General features: G+C 37.7%; 1 protein-coding gene across 2 annotated transcripts in view; it reads left to right on the forward strand.

Annotated features, from left to right (window-relative positions):
- Positions 1 to 23369, forward strand: part of PARP4 (poly(ADP-ribose) polymerase family member 4) — a 108649-nt gene that overhangs the window by 77607 nt on the left and 7673 nt on the right. For both annotated transcript variants that reach the window (XM_042987727.1, XM_042988232.1), the window contains 3 exons: positions 219 to 341; positions 8222 to 9226; positions 11802 to 11901. In XM_042987727.1, coding sequence (XP_042843661.1) covers positions 219 to 341; positions 8222 to 9226; positions 11802 to 11901 — 1228 coding nt within the window. The remainder of the gene's footprint in view (positions 1 to 218; positions 342 to 8221; positions 9227 to 11801; positions 11902 to 23369) is intronic.

The raw sequence follows: 23369 nt of genomic DNA on the forward strand, positions 1-23369 counted from the left end.
AGAGGTGAACCCACAGAAGGCACTTTGTACACGGCACCCAGCTCAATAAAGAGGAAAGCTAAGCGTGTGCCTCTCTCTCTCTCTCTCTCCCTCTTGTGGCCCAAGACACCCAATCTGACACCCAAACGTACTAAGGATTCACCAGGCTTTAGAATATATAGTAATCACTTGATTTGATAATGTCTGTTTTATTTCTACCTAATTGTGATTCAATATAGGATGGTAAGGAGGCACCTTCTCCTAATATTCCAAATATTATGGAACTTATTGCCAAAGAGGATGTAGATTTCCTGCCATACATGAGCTGGCAGGAGGAGCAACCAGATGCCAGTGTGGTACAGGTAAATGTTAATTACCAAATAAGTCGATATTGTGTTTTCATATTTTAATGATGGTGAGGGGAACCCTTTGCTAAAATAGCACCCTATTGCTTGTATATGCAGAAACTGTTGTCTCCCTCATAATGGAAAATATTTGCGCATTTATAAACAAGCTGTTACGTGACTGAGAAAGCCACCATATATAAATGTATTTATAGAGTCCCGAAGGAGAACAGCTGTGATTTGGCTTCATTCATAGACAAATAAACTGCCATACAGGAAACTGAAGTCATTTATTCTAAGTAATTGATAGGTTCATCATCATGAAAGTAGTGATAAAAGTTCTATATAGTAATCTAAATCCACCACGAATAATTCTTAAAGCTAATAGTGCTTTATACTGTGGCCTTTGTAGCCAGAAACAGAAGTTGAGAAATGTGACTTGCATAGAAAGTGGAAGGCATATGCAAAACCAAAGGAACGTAACAGTGCTATTAGACCCTTAGGTGTCTAGGTTGGTTAAAAAAAAAAAAAGCCAAAATTTTGGAATTCAGAATCTAATGAAAAAATTTGAGAGGAATTTTGGGAAAATATGCAACATTCATTTTCCTCGATCCATTTTGAAGTTATTATGTCAGTTAAGAATATAAAAACACATTAGATATCATTTGCTTGCTTTGCTCATAAAACCATGTTTTGAGATGGTAAATGACAACAGAGCAACAACAAAACCACAGATGTTTCCTCAAATCTTGCATGCAGAATTTCTGTTTTGTTTCATCTTCTAGTTGTCTTTAAAGAAAGGAAAAGGGAAGAATAACTTCTGAAAATCCTGTTTCCACTTTTTTTCTGAGTTTACTTCTCTGGTCACATAGTTCCTCTTAGATCAAAGAGAAATTGTAGCTGCCACAGAAGAGATGGGCAGTGGCAGGGTTGGGGGGTGACTGCAGCCCGCCTCTCAGACACAGAGGTAGGTGGCCTCTGAGGCAGCTCTCCGGTTGTTGCAAGCCCGCTGCCCTCTGGCTAAAGTGACTTCCAGGGGATTTAAAGAGCCTGCAGCTTTACTCCCCCTGCTCATTTTTTGCTCTTCCCCTTTTGGGAGCCAGACACTGAACATCAGGACATTCAAAAACAACTGCATATCTGGGAATAATTAAAAAGTGTCTGCACAAAACCAACGAAAAGCTCAGAAAAGACCTACGAAGGCATTAAGTTTACTTCAGGCTGATTCTCAGCACAGAGACAGCCTACAACAATTAAAAAAGGGAAAAAAAAATAACAAGAGCCTACTAGGAAAGGGAAATCCCTCGTTTGATAAAGGGCACCAATGAAGAACTTAAAGTTAATGTCATATTTAATGGTAAAATACTGAATGGTTTTCCCCTCAGGGTGGGTACAAGGCAAGGATGTCTGACCTTACCACTTCTGTTCAACATTGTACAGAATATTCTAGCTGGTACCTAAGGCAAGAAAAAGTATATGAAAAGCATACAGGTTGGAAAGAAAGAATCAAAACTTTCTTTACTCATAAGCAACCTAATTGTATATGTAGAACCTCTTAAAGATTCTGTAGAAAAATTAGTGGCACTAATAAGTGAGTTTGGCAAAGTTACAGGATGCAAGGTCAATGTAAGAAACCAACTGGATTTCTGTATACTAGTAATAATCAGAAACTGAAATTTAAAAAACAATAGCACTTATAATACCATAGAAAATACAAAATACATAGAATCAAATTTGACAAAATATAAGCAGGACCTATACATTGAAAGTTAAAAAATTGCTGAGAAAATTTCAGTTGAAGAAGACCTAAATAGATGTTCTTGAATCAGATGATTCCATATTGTTAAGATATTGATTCTCCTCAGATTAATATATAGATTCAATTCAATACAAATCAAAGTCCCAGCAAGTTTTTTTGTTTAGAAATTGACACGCTCCATAACCAGTAAAAAAAAAATTGACTCAGTAATCAAAAATCTCCCAACAAACAAGAGTACAGGACTGGGTGGATTTCCAGGGGAATTCTACCAAACATTTAAAAAAGAGTTAAAACCTATTATTTTGAAGCTGTTCCAAAACATAGAAATGGAAGGAAAACTTCCAAGCTCACTCTATGAGGCCAGCATTACATTGATTCCAAAACTAGACAAAGACCCCACTAAAAAGAACTATAGACCAATTTTCCTAATGAACACGGATGCAAAAATCCTCAACAAGATACTAGCCAACCGGATCAAATAATACATTAAAAGAATTATTCACCACAACCAGGTGGGATTTGTACCTGGGATGCAGGACTGGTTCAATATCCACAAAACAATCAATGTGATACATCACATCAATAAAAGAAAGGACAAGAACCATATGGTCCTCTCAATAGATGCAGAGAAAGTGTTTGACAAAATACAACAGCCTTTCTTGATTAAAAAAAAAAACCCTCAAGAAAATAGGGATAGGAGGATCACACCTTGAGATTATAAAAGCCATATATGAAAGACCCAATGCTAATATTATCCTCAATGGGGAAAAATTGAGGGCTTTAAGGAACACAAGGTCAGGAATACAAGGATGTCCACTCTTACCACTGTTATTCAACATAGTGTTGGAAGTCCTAGCCTCAGCAATCAGACAACACAAAGAAATAAAAAGCATCCAAATCAGCAAGGAGGAAGGCAAACTTTAATTCTTCATAGGTGGCCTGATATTCTATGTGGAAAACCTAAAAGACTCCACCAAAAAACTGCTAGAACTGATATAGGAATTCAGCAAAGTCACAGGATATAAAATCAACGTATAGAAACCGGTTGCATTTCTACACACCAATAATGAAGCAACAGAAAGAGAAATTGAGGAAGCAATCCCATTTACAATTGCACCAAAAACCATAAAATACCTAGGAATAAACCTAACTAAAGTGGTATAAGATCTGTATGCTGAAAACTATAGAAAGCTTATGAGAGAAATTGAAGAAGACACAAAAAAAAATGGGAAAACATTCCATGCTCCTGGATAGGAAGAACAAATATTGTTAAAATGTCGATACTACCCTAAGCAATCTACATATTCAATGCAATCCCTATCAAAATAACACCAGCATTCTTCACAGAGCTAGAACAAACAATCCTGAAATTTGTATATAACTGGAAAGGACCCCAAATAGCCAAAGCAATCCCGAAAAAGAAAACCAAAGCTGGAGGCATCACAATTCCAAACTTCAAGATGTATTACAAAGCTGTAATCATCAAGACAGTATGGTACTGGCACAAGAACAGACACATAGATCAACGGAACAGAATAGAGAACCCAGAAATGGACCCACAAACGTATGACCAACTAATCTTTGACAAAGCAGGAAAGAATATCCAATGGAAAAAAGTCTCTTCAACAGACGGTGTTGGGGAAACTGGACAGTGACATGCAGAAGAATGAACCTGGGCCACTTTCTTACACCATACACGAAAATAAACTCAAAATGGATGAAAGACCTATTTGTAAGACAGGAAACCATCAAAATCCTAGAGGATAAAACAGTCAACTACCTCTTTGACCTTGGCCACAGCAATTCCTTAACTTGAGATGTCTCTGGAGGCAAGGGAAACAAAAACAAAAATGAACCATGGGGATCTCATCGAAATAAGAAGCTTCTGCACAGCAAAGGAAACAATCAGCAAAACTAAAAGGCAACCCACAGAATGGGAGAAGATGTTTGCAAATGACATATCGGATTGGATTTGGACTGGATTTGATTTGGATTGGATCCAAAATCTATAAAGAACTTATCAAACTCAACACCCCAAAAAACAACTAATCCAGTGAAGAAGTGGGAAAAAGACATGAAGAGACACTTTTCCAAAGGAGATCCAGATGGCCAACCGACACATGAAAGATGCTCAACGTCACTCATCATCAGGGAAGTACAAATTAAAACCACAATGAGATACCACCTCACACCTGTCAGAATGGCTAAAATTAACACCTCAGGCAACAACAGATGTTGGCAAGGATGCAGAGAAAGAGGAACCCTTTTGCACTGATGGTGGGAATGCAAAGTGGTGCAGCCACTCTTAAAACAGTATGGAGGTTCCTCAAAACATTAAAAATAGAACTACCCTATGACCCAGCAATTGTACTACTAAGTATTTTCCCAAAGGATACAAAAATGCTGATTCAAAGGGGCACATGCACCCCAATGTTTATAGCAGCACTGTCGACAATAGCCAAAGTATGGAAAGAGCCCAAATGTCCATCGGCTGATGAATGGATAAAGAAGATGTGGGGTGTGTGTGTGTGTGTGTGTGTGTGTGTACATACATCCATATATATATATATATATATATATATAATGAAATAGTACTCAGTGATCGAAAAGAATGACATCTTGCCATTTGCAACAGTGTGGATGGAACTAGAGTATATTATGCTAAGTGAAATAAGTCAGAGAAAGACAAATATATGATTTCACTCATATGTGGAATTTAAGATACAAAACAGGTGAATATAATGGAAGAGAAGCAAAAATAAGATAAAAACAGAGACGGAGACAAACCATAAGAGACTCTTAAATACAGAGAACAAACTGAGGGTTGCTGGCGGGTGTTGGGTTGGAGGGAAGGGCTAAATGGGCAAGGAGCATTAAGGAGAACACTTGTTGGGATGAGCACTGGGTGTTATATGCAAGTGACAAATTACTAAATTCTATTCTTGAAGTTATTATTACATTATATGTTTAATAACTTGGATTTAAATTAAAAGAAAAAACACTAGAGGCGCCTGGGTGGCTCAGTCGGTTGAGCATCCGACTTCGGCTCAGGTCATGATCTCACGGTCCGTGAGTTCGAGCCCCGCCTCGGGCTCTGTGCTGACAGCTCAGAGCCTGGAGCCTGTTTCAGATTCTGTGTCTCCCTCTCTCTCTGACCTTCCCGCATTCATGCTCTGTCTCTCTCTGTCTCAAAAATAAATAAACGTTAAAAAAAAAGAATTAAAAAAAAAAAGAAAAAACACTAATTTCAAAAGATAAAAAATAAAGTTAATGGCACTGAAAAAAAAAAAAAACCTGACACACTAATTTCAAACGTTTTATGTAAGGGTAACAGATCTTGGCTAGCCAAAACAACTTTGAAAAGGAAGAAAATGCTGGAGGCCTTACACTATCTGATTTCAAGACTACTATTTTATAAGGCTACAGTAATTAGGAGAGTGTGATATTGGTGTAAAATAGACATCTGTACCATGGGAACATCACTGGAACATGTAACGGTTGGAACAGAGTAGAGAGTCTAGAAATATATCCACATATATAAGGTCAATTAATTTTCTATGAAGGTGTCAAGGTAATTCAATGGGAAAGGGTGATTTTTCCAACAAATGTTTCTGGAACAACTGGATAGCCATATATGAGACAAAAATGAACCTCTGCCCTCAGCTCACACTGTGTGCAAAAATTGATTGGATTGCAGACTTGAATGTAACAACTGAACAGTGCTAGAATATCTAGAAGAAAAAGTAGGAAAAAATGTTAGTGAATTTGGGTTGGACAAAGGCTTCTTAATTTTTTTAGGGTTTTTTGTTTGTTTGCTTGTTTGCTTTGAGAGAGAGAGAGCATGACCAGGGTGGGGGCAGATAGAGAGGGAGAGAGACAGTCCCAAGCAGGCTCCATGCTGTCAGCACAGAGCCTGATGCAGGGCTTGATCCCACGAACTGTGAGATTACGACCTGAGTCAAAACCAAGAGTCAGACACTTAGCCAACTGAGCCACCCAGGCACCCCAAGTTTTCTTAAATTAAAAAAAATCTGTAAAAAATTGGTGAATTGGACTTCACTAGAATCAAAACTTTTGCTCTTTGGGTTGCCTGGGTGACTCTATCAGTTGAATGTCTAACTCTTGATTTCTGTCCAGGTCATGATCCCAGGGTTATGGGATCAAGCCCCACATCGGGGTCTGTGCTGAGCGTGTAGCCTGCTTAAGATTCTCTCTCTCTCTCTCTCTCTCTCTCTCTCTCTCTCTCTCTCCCTCTGCCTCTCTCCCTGGCTCGCATACACACACACACTCTCTCTCAAGTAAATAAAAAACAAAACACAAAAACCACACAAACTTTTACTCTTCAGAAGACCCCCTTTAAGCAAATGAAAGGGGAAACCACACAGACAGTGAGAAAATATTTGTAAAACATACCTGGCAAAGACTTTTCTAAAATATAGAAAGAAATCTTAAAATTCAATAAGAAAATCCAATAAAATAATGAACGGATTTGAACAGACACTTCACCAGAGAAGGTATACAGATGGCAAACAAGCATATGAAAAGATGCTGTACATCAGAATATGCAAGTTGGAACCACAGGGAAATACCTTTACATACCACCAGCATGGCCTAAAAGGGACTGACAGTACTAGATGTGATGAGGATGTGGAACAACCGTAACTCCCACGCACTGCTGGTGGGAGTACAAAATTGCACAACCATTGTGGAAATTCTTTGGGAAAGGACTACTCTTTTTTAAAAATAGCTCTTTTAAAAGACAGATACCATATGGTTTCACTCTTACGTGGATCCTGAGAAACTTAACAGAAACCCATGGGGGAGGGGAAGGAAAAAAAAAAAAAAGAGGTTAGAGTGGGAGAGAGCCAAAGCATAAGAGACTGTTAAAAACTGAGAACAAACTGAGGGTTGATGGGGGGTGGGAGGGAGGGGAGGGGAGGTGATGGGTATTGAAGAGGGCATCTTTTGGGATGAGCACTGGGTGTTGTATGGAAACCAATTTGACAATAAATTTCATATATTAAAAAAAAATAAATAATAAGTAAATAAATAAATAAAAATAAAAATAGCTCTTTTACATTGGTAAAATAACAAGCTAATTATTTTTTTTAAGATTTTATTTTTAAGTAATCTCCAAACCCAATATGGGGCTCAAATTTACATCCCCGAGATCAAAAGGCACATGCTTGGGGTGCCTGAGTGGCTCAGTCAGTTAAGGTCCAGCTCTTGACTTCAGCTCAGATCATGAGCTCACAGTTCATGGGTTCAAGCCCCTCATAGGACTCTGTGCTGACAGTGCAGAGCCTGCTTGGGATTCATTCTCTCTCTCTCTCTCTCTCTCTCTCTCTCTCTCTCTCTCTCTCTCTCCCCCCCCCCCTTTCTTCCTCCCTCTCTCCCTCCCCTGCTCATGCACACACACTCTCTCTCTCTCCCTGTCTCCCTCTCTCTCTCAAAATAAATAAATACACTTAAAAAAAAGAGTCACATGCTCTACACCTGAGCCAGCCAGGTGCTGCCAGGCTAATTATTTCCAAAATATCTCAAACTTGTAATTCATATAAAACTAGATCTTATTTACATGCAACTTTTTAGGAATGACTCTTTAACATTCAAATAATAGTAGTAACATAGCATCCTTAATTCCCTTTTGTTTTCCATGTTATTCAAAGTCTAGTGTAAAAATATATTCATTTAGTTACTTTAAAGCTTTCGAAATTTCTGTCAGTTTTCTCAGTTTCCTAATATTGCTATAAAGCAGTATAAAAGACTAGAATAATTTATTTCAAATTATCAGCTTATTTTAGGGCTAATTTACACATTATGATACTGCTATTATAAAATCTTGTACAAGACACTTCTTTGGTCCTCAGTTTCCTCTTGTATAAAATGAGGGATATTGAAATTCCAAGATGCTAAGAACCAAGAGAAACTAAGATATTTGATGTATTTATTGTTGCTGTTCTCTCCAGATCTCAGACTCTGTATCTACAAAACAAGGGCATTGTACTTAAATTATCTTGAATATCTCCTCTTTTCAATGCTCTGGGATAAGCAGCTGCTTGTCTGCTTGGAAGTCAACTACTAGGAAGTATGTTCATTTTATTCTGTGTTTTCCCTTACATTTTTCTCTTTCGGGCAGCCTCTTTCAGCATTCTCTACACGGAATGAAGAGCTGCGACATCATTTGACTAACAGAAAACTTGGATCACCTGAGCTGGAAGTTTTTGAAGATTTTGAAAAGGGTTGCTTCAGTTCCCCACTATCAGAAAAATCTTTAACACTCAATTTCGCATGGGAAGATGTGGAAATGCCATTGGATCTAAGTCAGATGGATTCATTTAAGCAAACAGGAACTGAACCATTATGTAGAAGTGACCCTTTCCTAAAACAGGGTGCTTGCAGTATTTCTGCTGCCCAGAGGTTAGCCTGTTTGGAAGTCGAGCCCGTAATTGGTTCTCGTTTCCACTGTCCTTCCCACTTACATCGTTCAAAGGTTTGTCTTGCTTCTCCTGCTAGCTCTGAACAGCCTGGTCCATCTGAGAATGACCAAGACCTTCAAACTGACAGTTGTAGTGATTCTTCCCTTGAGTCATCTACCGCTTTCAGACTGTCTGTCCTACCTTTGAGCTCCTTTGCTTGTGTTCCTTATTCAGGTGACTCATGTAACTTTGGACAGGTTGATCTACCTGACAGTTATCAAGGTCATAAGACTGACAATTGTGCTAGCAATTCTCTTGAGTTGGACTCTCCCCCACAGCCGAATACTTTTTTCTCTCCTCCTAGAGTTCCTTCCTCTGGTCTATCCAGAGAGTTTGACTTTCATTACCCTTCTGGTTCTCCTCTTTATTTTCAAAATTCCTCAGTTCATTCGAGCACTGCTTACAAGCCACAGATAGATCTGTTTGCTAACACAGAATTGGAGGCTTCTTCAGCAAATGTTTGTGCCATAATTTCATCATCTACTTCAAGTAATGGGCATTTTTCTGAAACAAAAAATGTTGAAACACCAAGATTTCAGAAACGTTGTTTGGCAAAATCTGTTCTAACAGGAAGTGCCTTTACTGCAAGCTTTCAGGCACAAAAAGATGAACAAAGCTGGATGAATTTTGTGCCTTGGACCAAACTCTTCAGTCTACAAACTGAGGTATTAGTCTTATTTCTCCTTAAGTCTGTGGTTAATTAGCTTCATAGTTTAGAGCAGAGCTATTCAAAGTACCTGGTCGTTTATCAGTACAATAGTGAGGTGAGTGACTTGTGGCAGAATGTAAATCAATACACTGCTTCTTCCATTGAGAAAAATTTTCCAAAAAAAAGTCAACAATAAATACAGTGTGCTTGATAATGGTATTTATCTATCTAGTTTTAACTGTTAGGCTAGAATATCATGCAAGTGAATGTTAATATTCCTCAGTTGAAAGTTAATCATCCCTGAATGGGTCATGGGGTAAGTAAGACCTTGATTTCCTAGGTTCTAGAACAGGTGAATTGCAATTATGTAAATTTCCCACTTTGACGTAGAGGACGAGAGCTGTAAGTATACTCTAATTGTTTTCACATATGGTCTTAGGAATATCACTCAACATGTAAGACTGTGTTAGAGCTTATCATTCCATTTGTGAAGCTAAGAAACCCTAAGTAAACTTAGTTCCTGCGCTGGTACTAAGACCCAGCCTCATATCTGTAATTATTTGTTTTAATGTAAAGTAGTTTAGTAAAGTGGAAACGCAACTTGATTTAGTGTAAGACTAAATTTGAGCCGTGGTTAGTACTTTCTGATTTGAGGCAAGTCAGATAACCTTTCTGAGTCTCAGTTTCTTCATCCATATACTGGGAATAATAATAGTGTCTGCCTCATAGAGCAGTTTTGAGGTTTAAACATGATCATAACAGCTGTCCAGCTTTTTTTTTTTTTTTTTTTACCTGGAAGAGTGTCCATGAAAGCAGTGTAGGAAGCAGTACAGCAGATGCTGCTGTCTCTGGGCCCTGGAGCCAGACTAGTAGAGCTTACATGGTGCCTCTGCTGCTTGTTAGTTGTCTGACTGTGGACAAGTTGCTTAACCTCTCTGTACCTCAGTGATCTCATCTGCAAGGTGGGTATAGTAATAGTCTCTCCATAGGAAGTGGCTAAAAAGATTGTTTTTCTTAAATCTAAGCACCTAGGACTAGTTTAATACTAGTTGGCACATACCACTGCTGTTGTTTTTCAAATTATTGCCATAGAGTCTGTGTACCTGCCTATGACCTCATCCACCTTTCTGCTTTCTGTATTAGCTCCTCTGGGATCTGAAGTTGATATACTTTGAGGTCAAGATCCCCATGTTCAGGCTTACGACCACCTCGTAATATGTAATAAACATCAGCCTTAAAAGTAGAGACTTAGGGATGTTTGGGTGGCTCAGTTGGTTAAGCGTCTGACTTCAGCTGAGTTCATGATCTCATGGCTCATGAGTTCGAGCCCTGCGTCAGGCTCTGTGCTGACAGCTCAGAGTCTAGAGCCTGTTTTAGATTTTGTGTCACCCTCTCTCTCTGCCCCTTCCCTGCTCATGGTCTATCTGGCTCTCTCAAAAATGAATAAACATTAAAAAAATTTTTTTTTCAAGTAGAGACTTAGCTGGGGTGGGCAGGGGACAGTAAGGTCATTTTATTTTATTTTATTTATTTATTTATTTATTTATTTATTTAATATATGAAATTTACTGTCAAATTGGTTTCCATACAACACCCAGTGCTCATCCCAAAAGGTGCCCTCCTCAATAAGTAAGGTCATTTTAAAGAGCATATTCACCGTAACAATTTTATATTTAGTAAAAATTTGTCATTTTCATATTTTGGACTTCATAAAGGCACATTTTTAATATTGAACAAAAGGAATAATGCTACTTAAAAGTTTGAGAAACATTGGTTCAAAGCATTACTAGAAGAAAAAATTCATAACACCGTTTTTTGTGGTTTTTTGTTTGTTTTTTTTTTTAGTTTTTTTTTCAACGTTTTTAATTTATTTTTGGGACAGAGAGAGACAGAGCATGAACAGGGGAAGGGGCAGAGAGAGAGGGAGGCACAGAATCGGAAACAGGCTCCAGGCTCTGAGCCATCAGCCCAGAGCCTGACGCGGGGCTCGAACTCACGGACCGCAAGATCGTGACCTGGCTGAAGTCGGACGCTTAACCGACTGCGCCACCCAGGCGCCCCGCATAACACCGTTTTTTAAAATGCCTACACATGAGCCTCTTTCCAGACTCTTTATAAGTGCCATCTGATACATACTGTCCATATGGTGTTTTTGAGATTCCTAACAATACTATGTCACTAGTGTATGAAGAACTTTGACTTAAACTTTTTTTTTTTCATTTTTTAATATTTTATTTATTGTTGAGAGACAAAGACAGACAGAGCAGGGAAGGGGCAGAGAGAGAGGGAGACACAGAATCCAAAGCAGTCTCCCTTCTTGGAGCTGTCAGCACAGGGCTCAACCCATGAACTGTGAGATTATGACCTGAGCCAAAGTCAGTCGCTTAACCGACTGAGCCACCCAGGCACCCCTGAAGAACTTTGATTTTAAAAATAATAAAAATGATAACAAAAATTTTTTATAATACAAATTTTAGAAATGTCTTAATAAACTGAATTTAAATAATTGGGAACATTATTTATTACATAAATTCTTATGTATGTGATTAAATTTCAACAATGTGGCTTAAATTTGCTTTTTTATTTCATAGGATGGCTTCTGGAAACTTACATCAGAACTGGGATTTATTTTAAACCTTAATACAAATATTTTAAACAGCTTTCTTGAACAAAAAGGCATTAGATCTCTAGGTAAGTCACCATTTTTCTATTAATTAAATGGCATGCTCTTAACTGTTGTAAATTTTGTTGTAAACTAGTATACTAATATGATAATTATGTAAGTTACATATGAGTGGAATTATATTTGTTAACCATCAAATGAAACAAGAGGACCAGTTTCTGGTCATATCTTTACCACTAATTAGGGTATTACCTGTGTAAGTTAATTAGCATAAGTAACAATAACTTCTGTTTTAAAAATCCAAACTTTCAGTAGCTTAACACAAAGATTATTTTCTTGCACATATCACAGTCAAATAGTAGTCAGCAGGAAAATTCCACTCCAAGTTTTCATTTACAGACCCAGGCTCCTTCCATATTGTGGCTCTACCATTATCAAAAATGTCTTTAAAATTACTCTAGTGAAAAGGAAAGAAGAAAATACTGCTCTGGCATCACCTACCTGGTAGATAGTAAGAGAAAGACAAACTGGGGCAGGAACTAGTCACAGAGCCCCTCCCAGATACAAGAGGGCTGGGAAATACACTTTAGCTTGGTGTCCAGGAAGAGAAAACAGCTTTGATAAGTGTCTAGTCAGTCTTTGCCAGAGCAAGTTCAATCTCTGTGGACCTGTTTCTTGTCATGATAATGAAGGGGATGGTTAAGCAAGTGGTTTGAAGGTCAAATGCTAGTCTTAGGTTAAGACATTTTTTTAAATAAAAACACATTATTAAACAGTAGTCAGTATTCATTGAACAGCAGTGTCTAACTACCCTGCCATCCCCTCAAAAAAGTCAGGGTTTTCATACTCCAGGCTTATTCCAGAGTTAGCAGGTCTTTGTTTGTTTGACTTGCACTACACCAAAAAGGAAAGGTGAAAATTTGCATGAGGAGAATTCTACTTCCTGGAATGATAAAGGAGCTTGAATCTGACTAAATCTCTCACCAGTAAGATTTAGTAAGCTCATTGGGACCTCATCAAAGTAAAATCAGATAAAGGGTTAGTATCCAAAATCTACAAAGAACTTATCAAACTCAACACCCAAAAAACAAATAATCCAGTGAAGAAATGGGCAAAAGAGGTGAATAGACACTTCTCCAAAGAAGACATCCAGATGGCAAACCAACACATGAAAAAATGCTCAACATCACTCATCATCAGGGAAATACAAATCGAAACCACAATGAGATACCACCTCACCCTTCTCAGAATGGCTAACATGGACAACTCAGGCAACAACATATATTGGCGAGGATGCAGAGAAAGAGGATCTCTTTTGCATTGTTGGTGGCAATGCAAGCTGGTGCAGCCACTCTGGAAAACAGTATGGAGGTTCCTCAAAAAACTAAAAATAGAACTACCCTACAACCTAGCAATTGCACTACTAGGCATTTATCCACAGGATACAGGTGTGCTGTTTCGAAGGGACACATGCACCCCCATGTTTATAGCAGCACTATCAACAGTAGCCAAAGTATGGAAAGAGCCCAAATGTCCATCGATGGATGAATGGATAAAGAAGATGTGGTATATATATACAAAGGAGTATTACCCGGCAATCAAAAAGAATGAAATCTTGTCATTTGCAACTACGTGGAAGGAACTGGAGGGTATTATACTAAGTGAAATTAGTCAGTCAGAGAAAGACAAAAATCATATGACTTCACTCATATGAGGACTTTAAGAGACAAAACAGATGAACGTAAGGGAAGGGAAACAAAAATAATATAAAAACAGGGAGGGGGACAAAACAGAAGAGACTCATAAATATAGAGAACAAACTGAGGGTTATTGGAGGGGTTGTGGGAGAGGGGATGGGCTAAATGGGTAAGGGGCATTAAGGAATCTACTCCTGAAATCATTGCTTCACTATATGCTAATTTGGATGTAAATTTTAAAAAAATAAAAAATAAAGTTAAAAAAATTAAAAAAAAAAACAAAGATTTAAAAAAATCTTAAAAAAATATTTAGTAAGCTCAGATAAAGTATTTTAAAACCACTCTTTTAAGGCCTGGAATGCAATAAAAAAAAACAGGCAGAAACTAGAAGGATCAAAATCCCTGAAAAAAGGAAGAAAATGAGGTGAGTTCTACATTTACCTAACTATTCACCCAAAGGTACTTCTCAGTTCATGAGGCACATGAGAGGTTAGAACTGAAATGGAAAGTCTTAATGGGATAATGACATAGGAGTCAGAATTCAAGGCTGCCAGAGTGGCTGGAAAATAAGAGTGAAACTCCTAAAAAGGAAGGAGCCACAGAGCCCAGAGCTCTGAAATCTGCATACAGATTCCCTCAGATTGTTGGCTCTCCCCTAACCTGTACATACACGTGACTTCAAGGAATCCAGAAAAAAAGCAACAGCTGGAGAGAAAAAGAGCAGAGATTCCAGCTGCTGCCAGGTGTTGGGGAGACAGAGTTTGGTGTTTGAATTATACCAAATTAGAATTGACAAACATCTTGGGGTGCCTGCGTGGCTCAGTCGATTAAGCATCCCACTTTGGCTCAGGTCATGATCTTGTGGTTCCTGAGTTCAAGCCTTGTGTTGGGCTCTGTGCTGACAGCTCAGAGCCTGGAGGCTGCTTTGGATTCTGTGTCTCCCTCTCTCTGCCCCGCCCCGACTCACGTGTGTGCGCTCTCTCTCAAAAATAAATAAGCATTAAAAAAAATTTTTAACAACAAAAAAATAACTTGTAAACATCTCAAGTTTTCTACTAAAACCCAAAAAGGGTAAAAAGGACCATAAATCAGGGAAAAAACAAAATTGGCCCCTTAACAAAGCCTAAAACAAAGCTTTCACAGGATACACCAGAACATAACTCAACACTCTTTTGAATAAGATAACATACTTCAGGGGCTCCACAACCTTCAATGTACACTATAGAATGAAAATTTAATAACATACAAAGAAGCAGGAAAATATGACTTATAATCTAGGGGGAAATAGCCTATTGATGATGACCTCCAGGTGCCCCAGATGTTGGAATTAGCAGATAAGGATTTTAAAACTGCTATTATAAATACAGTAAAGGTTTACCAGAAAATAATGGGTGAACAAATGGGAGAATCTCAGCAAATAGATGGAAACTCTAAGAATCAAATGAAAATTCTAGAACTGGAAAATAAAATTATCTTCAATGGAAAGGTCATTGGATGGGCTTAACTGCAGAATGAACAAAACAGAAAAAAGTATCAGGTAACTTAAATTATAATAATATAATGTGGTAATAAAAATTATCCAAACTGAAGCATAGAAAAAAAAATAGAACGAGGTAAAGAAGAGAATCCAGGACATGTGAAATGGTATCAAAAGGTTTTACACTTGTGTAATTGGGGTCTCAGAAGGAATGAAAGTAGATAGAAAAATGTTTGAATAAATAATAACTGAATTTTTTCTAAAATTGTTGAAAGACATCAACTTATAGATCCAAGAAATTCAGTATAACTTCAGGCAGAATAAATACAATTAGAATCGCATTTGAGTAGACCAGAATCAAACTGCTGAAAACCACAGATAAATCTTAAAGCAGACAGGAAAAAAGACACATTGGAGTCCAGAGAATATCGATAAGAATTTTATATTACTTCACATCAGAAATAATGGAAGCTACAAGAAAATGGAACTGTATCTTTACATTTATTCATTTTTTGAGATAGAGAGAGACAGGGTGCAAGTGGGGAAAGGGCAGAGAGAGAGACACACACACACAGAATCTAAAGCAGGCTCCAGGCTCTGAGTTGTCAGCACAGAGCCTGATGTGGGGCTTGAACTCATGGACCACGAGATCATGACCTGAGCCAAAGTCAGACGCTTAACCGACTGAGCCACCCAGGTGCCCCAGAAAATGGAATTATATCTTTAAAGTGCTAAAAGAAAAACACCTATAGACTAAGAACTCTATATCCAGCAGAAAAGATCCTTTAAAAATAAAGGAAACTTTGTTTCCATAATCATAAAGACAGAGAACAAACTGGCAGTTGCTAGAGGGAAAAGAGTTGGGGGAGGGCAGATGGGCAAAATGGGTGAAGAGAATTAAGAGGTACAAACTACTAGTTATACGTAAATAGTGATGGAGATGAAAAGTACAACATAGGGGGCGCCTGGCTGACTCAGTCAGTTAAGCATCCATCTCTTGATTTTGGCTTAGGTCAGGATCTCACGGTTCCTAAGATGGAGTGCTGCATCACAGAGCCTGCTTGAGGTTCTCTCTCTCCCTCTCTCTCTGCCCCTCCCCTGCTTGTGCACTTTCTCTCTCTCTCTCTCTTTCTCTCTCTCTCTCTCTCTCAAAATAAGTAGACATTAAAAAAAAAAGAAAAGTACAGCATATGGAATATAGTCAATAACACTGTAATAACAGTGTATAATGACAGATGGTAACTACATCTGAATGATTGTCAGTGTAGTATAATGGGTACAATTATTGAGTCACTGTTATTCACCTGAAACTAACATAACATTGTATGTCAACTATACGTCAGTTAAAAGAAAAGAACACTAAGCACAAGGAAATACAATGTATGCATGTATATGTATGTATTCATATCAACAAACAAAAAGCCTGAAAAAAAGGAAAAAAATGAAATTAAGGAAATAAGGAAATTAACAAAAGACAAACAAAAGCTGATTCAGGGTCAAAGGATAGAAGATCAAAATACAAAAATCAATTTTAATTCCATTATTCCATTTGCTAGCCACAAATCATGGGAAAATGCAATTAAAAATTTTTTTCTAATGTTTATTTATTTTTGAGAAAGAGACAGAGACAGAGCATGAGCAGGGGAGGAGCAAAGAGAGAGGGAGATACAGAATTTGAAGCAGGCTCCAGGCTCCGAGCTGTTAGCACAGAGCCTGATGCGGGGCTCAAACCCATGTGAACCGCAAGATCATGACCTGACCCAAAGTTGGATGCTTAACCAACTGAGCCACCCAAGTTCTCCAGAAAAGCAATTTTAAAATACTATTTATAGTGGTATTAAAAATGTCAAATACCTAACAATAAATTTTTTAAAAGATATGCAAGATTTCTCAAATGAAAACTACAAAACATTATTGAGAGAATTCTTAAAAGATCTAACTAAGTGGAAAAAATTTCTCTCAAAACAAGAAAATGTCAATTCTCCCCAAAGTGATCTATATATTCAATGCTGTGAATAACCATGCCTACAAATTTGATAATCTAGATAAAATGGACTTATTCCTTGAAAGACAGTATCTGCCAAAGTCACTCAAGAAGAAATGGAAAATAGGAATAGACCTGTATCTATAAAATAAATTGAATCAATAATTAATAACCTTCCAAAACAGAAAGCACCAGGCCCAGATGAGTTCACTGGTGAATTCTACCAACATTTAAGGAACTAATTATACCAAGTCTTTATGGTGTCTTTCAAACTATAGAAGCAGAGGGAATAATTCCTAATTCATTCTGTTCATTCTAATTCATTCTAAGGGCAGCATTACGCTAATGCCAAAACTATACAAAGACATTACTAGAGAAGAAAACTACAAACCAATATCTCTCAGGAACATAGATGCAAAAATCCTCAATAAAATATTAGCAAGTTGAATCCAAAAAAGTGTAAAAAGAACAATATACATGACTAAGTGGGATTTATCACAAGTACACATGGCTGGCTCAACATTAGAAAATCTATCAATGTGATCCATTACATCAACAAACTAAAAACAAAAAAATTACATGATTATACCAGTAGATCCAGAAAAAGCATTTGAGAAGATCCAAATCATGCTATAAAATCTCAGTAAACAAAGTATTGAAAGAGCCCAAATGTCCATCAACTGATGAATGGATAAAGAAGATGTGGTATACATGTACAATGGAATATTACTTGGAAATCAGAAAGAATAAAATCTTACCATTTGCAACAATGCAGATGCAACTAGAGTGTGTGTTATGCTAAGCAAAATAAGTCAGTCAGAGAAACACAAATATCGTATGATTTCACTCATATGTGGAATTTAAGATACAAAACAGATGAACTTAGAGGAAGGGAAGCAAAAATAAAATAAAAACAGAGAGGGAGGCAAACCATAAGAGACTCTTTTTTTAAAATTTTTTTTTAACGTTTACTTATTTTTGAGACAGAGAGAGACAGAGCATGAATGGGGGAGGGGCAGAGAGAGAGGGAGACACAGAATCGGAAGCAGGCTCCAGGCTCTGAGCCATCAGCCCAGAGCCTGACGCGGGGCTCGAACTCAGGGACCGGGAGATCATGACCTGAGCCGAAGTCGGACGCTCAACCGACTGAGCCACCCAGGCGCCCCATAAGAGACTCTTAAATACAAAAAACAAACAGGGTTGCTGGTGGGGTATTGTGGGGAGATGGGCAAAATGGGAGGTGAGCATTAAGGAGGGCACTGGGTGTTATATGTAAGTGATGAATCATTAAATTCTATCCCTGAAATCATTATTACACTATGTGTTAACTAAAACATGGATCTAAATAAAAATAAATTAAATAAATAGATAAAATCTCAGTAAATGAATGGAGGAGACAGATGGTAACTACATCTGAATGATTGTGAGTGTAGTATAATGTACTACATTATGATATACCTTTCCTATGGGTTTTCTCTATACTAATTTTTATATCTCCATATTACTCATGTTATTTTTCTATATGTGTGTTTTTCAGCCTTTTTTCCTCTGGTATAGTTGCGAGATGTTTGATTTTTTCTCTGATTTGGCTTTATATCTCTCTACCAATCTTTCCCTTTTATCCTCTTCTTTGTTTCTCTTTTATCTTTCCTTCCCCCTCTTAATTTATTTTCTAAGTGACTCTGATAATACTATTTAGGCATTTTATAATTTTATTATTTATGATGTTTTTAATAGAGATACGTGTTGCTTGTTATTAATGTCATTTAAAAATTAGTCTATTTTTATATGTAATGCTTAAGATTTTATATGTAATGCTTAAAAAAAAAGAACACACTAAATTAAACAGTCCCCATATTTTCTTTTGTCTCTGCTGATTTTCTTTATGAGATAATGGATTGGTTTTGTTGTTTTATTTTAAAATTTTATTTAATTCTTTTTTCCTGTATTAAGAAAATGAGGTCTGGCAAAATCAACAGCAGAGTGCACACAACAAACACTTACCTACTGAAGTGCCAGGCCTTGGGCAGTGTATGACCCGTTTTAGTATAGTAGTACTCTCAGCTGCAAGACATGCTTTTCAGACACGCAAAAGACAGAAACTTAGCCAACATGACAAGATGGAACAATTCTCCCCAAAAGAAGAGTCAAGAAGAATTCAGAGCCAAAGACTTGCTCAGAACAGATATAAACAATATATCTGAACAAGAATTTAAAACAACAGTCATAAGACTAATACCTGGACTTGAAAAAAGCATAAAGCATAGAAGATACCAGAGAAAGCCTTGCTGCAGAGATCAAAGACCCAAGAACTAGTCAGGATGAATTTAAAAACGCTATAGCTGAGATGCAAAATAAACTAGATACAGTGACAGCAAGGATTGAAGAAGCAGAGGAGAGAATAGGTGAAATAGAAGATAAATTTGTGGAAAATAATGAAGCTGGAAAAAAGAGGGAAAGGAAATTGCTAGATCACGAGGGGAGAATTAGAGAACTGAGTCCATGAAATGAAACAATATCCATATCATAGGAGTTCAAGAAGAAGGAGAGAGAAAAGGGGGAACAAGGTTTATTTAAACAAATTACAGCTGAGAACTGCCCTAATCTGGGGAAGGAAACAGGCATCTAAGTCCAACAGGCACAGAGAACTCCCTTCAAAATCAACAATAACAGGTCAACACCATGACATATCATAGTGAAACTTGCAAAATACAAAGATAAAGAGAAAATTCTGAAAGCAGCTAGAGATACAAGGTCCTTAACCTACAAGAGTATACATATAAGGTTAGTAGCAGACCTGTCCACTGAACCTTGGCAGGCCAGAAGGGAGTGGCAGGAAATATTCAATATGCTGAATAGGAAAAATATGCAGCCAAGAAGCCTTTATCCAGCAAGCCTGTCATTCAGAATAGAAGGAAAGATAAAGGCTTTCCCAGACAAACAAAAACTGAAGGATTTCATGACCACTAAACCAGCCCTGCAAGAAATTCTAAGGGAGGCTGTCTGAGTGGAAAGCAGAAACGACTATAAAGGACCAGAAAACATCACCAGAAACACGCAATCTACAGATAACGCAATGGCACTAAATTCATATCTTTCAGTAATCACTCTGAATGTAAATGGACTAAATGCCACAAACAAAAGACAAAGGAGTCAGAATAGATAAAAAACAAGATACATCTATATGCTGCCTACAAGAGACTCATTTTAGACGTGAGGAAACCTACAGATTGAAAATGAGGGGATGGAGAATCATCTATCATGCTTCTGGAGGGCAAAAGAAAGCTAGAGTGGCCATGCTTATATCGGACAAACTAGATTTGAAAACAGAGATGAAGAAGAGCATTATATTATAATTAAGGGCTCTATCCATCAAGAAGAGCTAACAATTGTAGGGGCACCTGGGTGGCTCAGTTGGTTAAGCATCCAACTTCCTTTGGCTCAGGTCATGATCTCACGGCTCGTGGTTTTGAGCCCCACGTTGGGTTCTGTGCTGACAGCTCAGAGCCTGGAGCCTGCTTCGGATTCTGTGTCCCCCTCTCTCTGCCCCTGTCTCACTCATGCTCTCTCTCTGTCTCTCTCTCTCTCAAAAACAAATAAACTCCAAAAAAAAATTTTTTTTAAAGAAGAGCTAACAATTGTAAATATTTATGCCCCTGACTTGGAATAACCCAGATATATAAATCAATTAATCACAAACATAAACCCATTGATAATAATACCATTATTGTAGGAGACTTTAATACTCCACTTACAACAATGGACAGATCATCTAGACAGAAAATCAACATGGTAACAAAGCCTCTGAATGACATACTGGACCAGATGGACTTAACAGATATATTCAGAACATTTCCTCCTAAAGCAACAGAATACACATTCTTCTAAAGTGCACATGGAACATTCTCCAGAATAGATCACGGTCTGTGAGTTCAAGCCCCGCATTGGGCTCTCTGCTGATAACTCAGAGCCTGGAGCCTGCTTCAGATTCTGTGTCTTCCTCTCTCTCTGCCCCTCCCCAACTTGTGCTCTGTCTCTCTCTCAAAAATAAACACTAAAAAAAGTTTCCTGGGCCAGATGACTTCCCAGGGGATATCTACCAGACATTTAAAGAAGAGTTAATACCTGTTCTCCTCAAACTGTTCCAAAAAATAGAAATGGAAGGGAAGCTTCCAAACTCATTCTATGAAGTCAGCATTACCTTGATTCCAAAGCAGATGAAGACCCAACAAAAAAGGAGAACTACAGGTCAATATCCCTGTTAAACCTGGATGCAAAAATTCTCAACAAGATACTAGTAAATTGAATCCAACAGTATATCAAAATAACCTTCCACCATGATCTAGTGGAATTTATTCCTGGGCTGTAGGGCTGGTCCAATATTTGCAAATCAATCAACGTGATGCACCACATTAATAAAAGAAAGGATAAGAAACATAATCCTTTCAATAGTTGCAGAAAAAGCGTTTGACAAAATACACCATCCTTTATTAATATAAACCCTCAAGAAAGTAGGGACAGAAGGAACATGTCTTTACATCATAAAAGGCACATATGAATGGCCCACAGCTAATATCATCCTCAGTGGGGAAAACCTGAGGGCTTTCCCCCTAGGGTCAGGAAAATGAAGCGATGTCCACTCTCACACCTGTTGTTCAATATAGTGTTGGAAGTCCTAGCCTCAGCAATCAGTCAACAAAAAGAAATAAAAGGCATACAAATTGGCAGACGACATGATACTACATGGAAAACCCTAAAGACTCCACTAAAAAACTGCTAGAGCTGATACATGAATTCAGCAATATCATAGGATATAAAATCAATGTACAGAAATAGGTTGCATTTCTATACATCAATAATGAGGCAGCATAAAAAGATATCAAGGAATCAATCCCATTTACAATTGCACCAAAAACCATAAGATACCTAGGAATAAACCTAATCAAAGAGGTAAATGATCTGTATGCTGAAAACTATAGAAAGCTTATGAAAAACATCGAAGAAGATTGCACTTCAAGCTGCATTACAAAGCTGTAATCATCAAGACATTATGGTACTGGCATAAAAACAGACACTCAGATCAGTAGAACAGAATAGAAAACCCAGAAATGGAACCACAAACATAGGGCCAACTAATCTTTGATAAAGCAGGAAAAAATATCCAATGGAATAAAGACAGTCTCTTCAGCAAGTGATGCTGGGAAAACTGAACAGCGACATGCAGAAGAATGAAACTGGAACATTTTCTTACACCATACACAAAAATAAACTCAAAATGGATGAAAGACCTAAATGTAAGACAGGAAGCCATCAAAATCCTTGAGGAGAAAGCAGGTAAAAACCTCTTTGGCCTGGGCCGCAGCAACTTCTTACTCAACACGTCTCCAGAGGGAAGGGAAACAAAAGCAAAAATGAGCTATTGGGACCTCATTAAAATAAAAAGCGAAGGAAACAATCAACAAAACTATAAGGCAACTGGCGGAATGGGAGAAGATATTTGCAATCGACATATCAGATAAAGGGTTAGTATCCAAAATCTATAAAGAACCTATCAAACTCAAAACACCCCCAAAACAAATAATCCAGTGAAGAAATGGGCAAAAGAGGTGAATAGACACTTCTCCAAAGAAGACATCCAGATGGCAAACCAACACATGAAAAAATGCTCAACATCACTCATCATCAGGGAAATACAAATCGAAACCACAATGAGATACCACCTCACCCCTCTCAGAATGGCTAACATTAACAACTCTGGCAACAACAGATGTTGGCGAGGATGTGGAGAAAGAGGATCTCTTTTGCACTGCTGGTGGGAATGCAAACTGGTGCAGCCACTCTGGAAAACAGGATGGAGGTTCCTCAAAAAATTAAAAATAGAACTACCCTATGACCCAGCATTCGCACTACTAGGTATTTATCCAGGGGATACAGGTATGCTGTTTAGAAGGAACACATGCACCCCAGTGTTTATAGCAGCACTATCAGCAATAGCCAAAGTATGAAAAGAACCCAAATGTCCATTGACGGATGAATGGATAAAGAAGATGTGGTATATATACAATGGAGTATTACTTGGGAATCAAAAAGAATGAAATCTTGCCATTTGCAACTAGGTGGTTGGAACTAGAGAGTATTATGCTAAGCGAAATTAGTCAGAGAAAGACAAATATCATATGACTTCACTCATATGAGGACTTTAAGAGACAAAACAGATGAACATAAGGAAAGGGAAGCAAAACTAATATAAAAACAACGAGGGGGACAAAACATAAGAGACTCTTAAGTATAGAGAACAGAGGGTTACTGGAAGGATTGTGGGAGTGGGGATGGGCTAAATGGGCAAGGGGCATTACGGAATCTACTTCTGAAATCATT

This window comes from Panthera tigris, chromosome A1, assembly GCF_018350195.1.
Source record: "Panthera tigris isolate Pti1 chromosome A1, P.tigris_Pti1_mat1.1, whole genome shotgun sequence".
In the NCBI taxonomy this organism is placed as follows: Eukaryota; Metazoa; Chordata; class Mammalia; order Carnivora; family Felidae; genus Panthera; species Panthera tigris.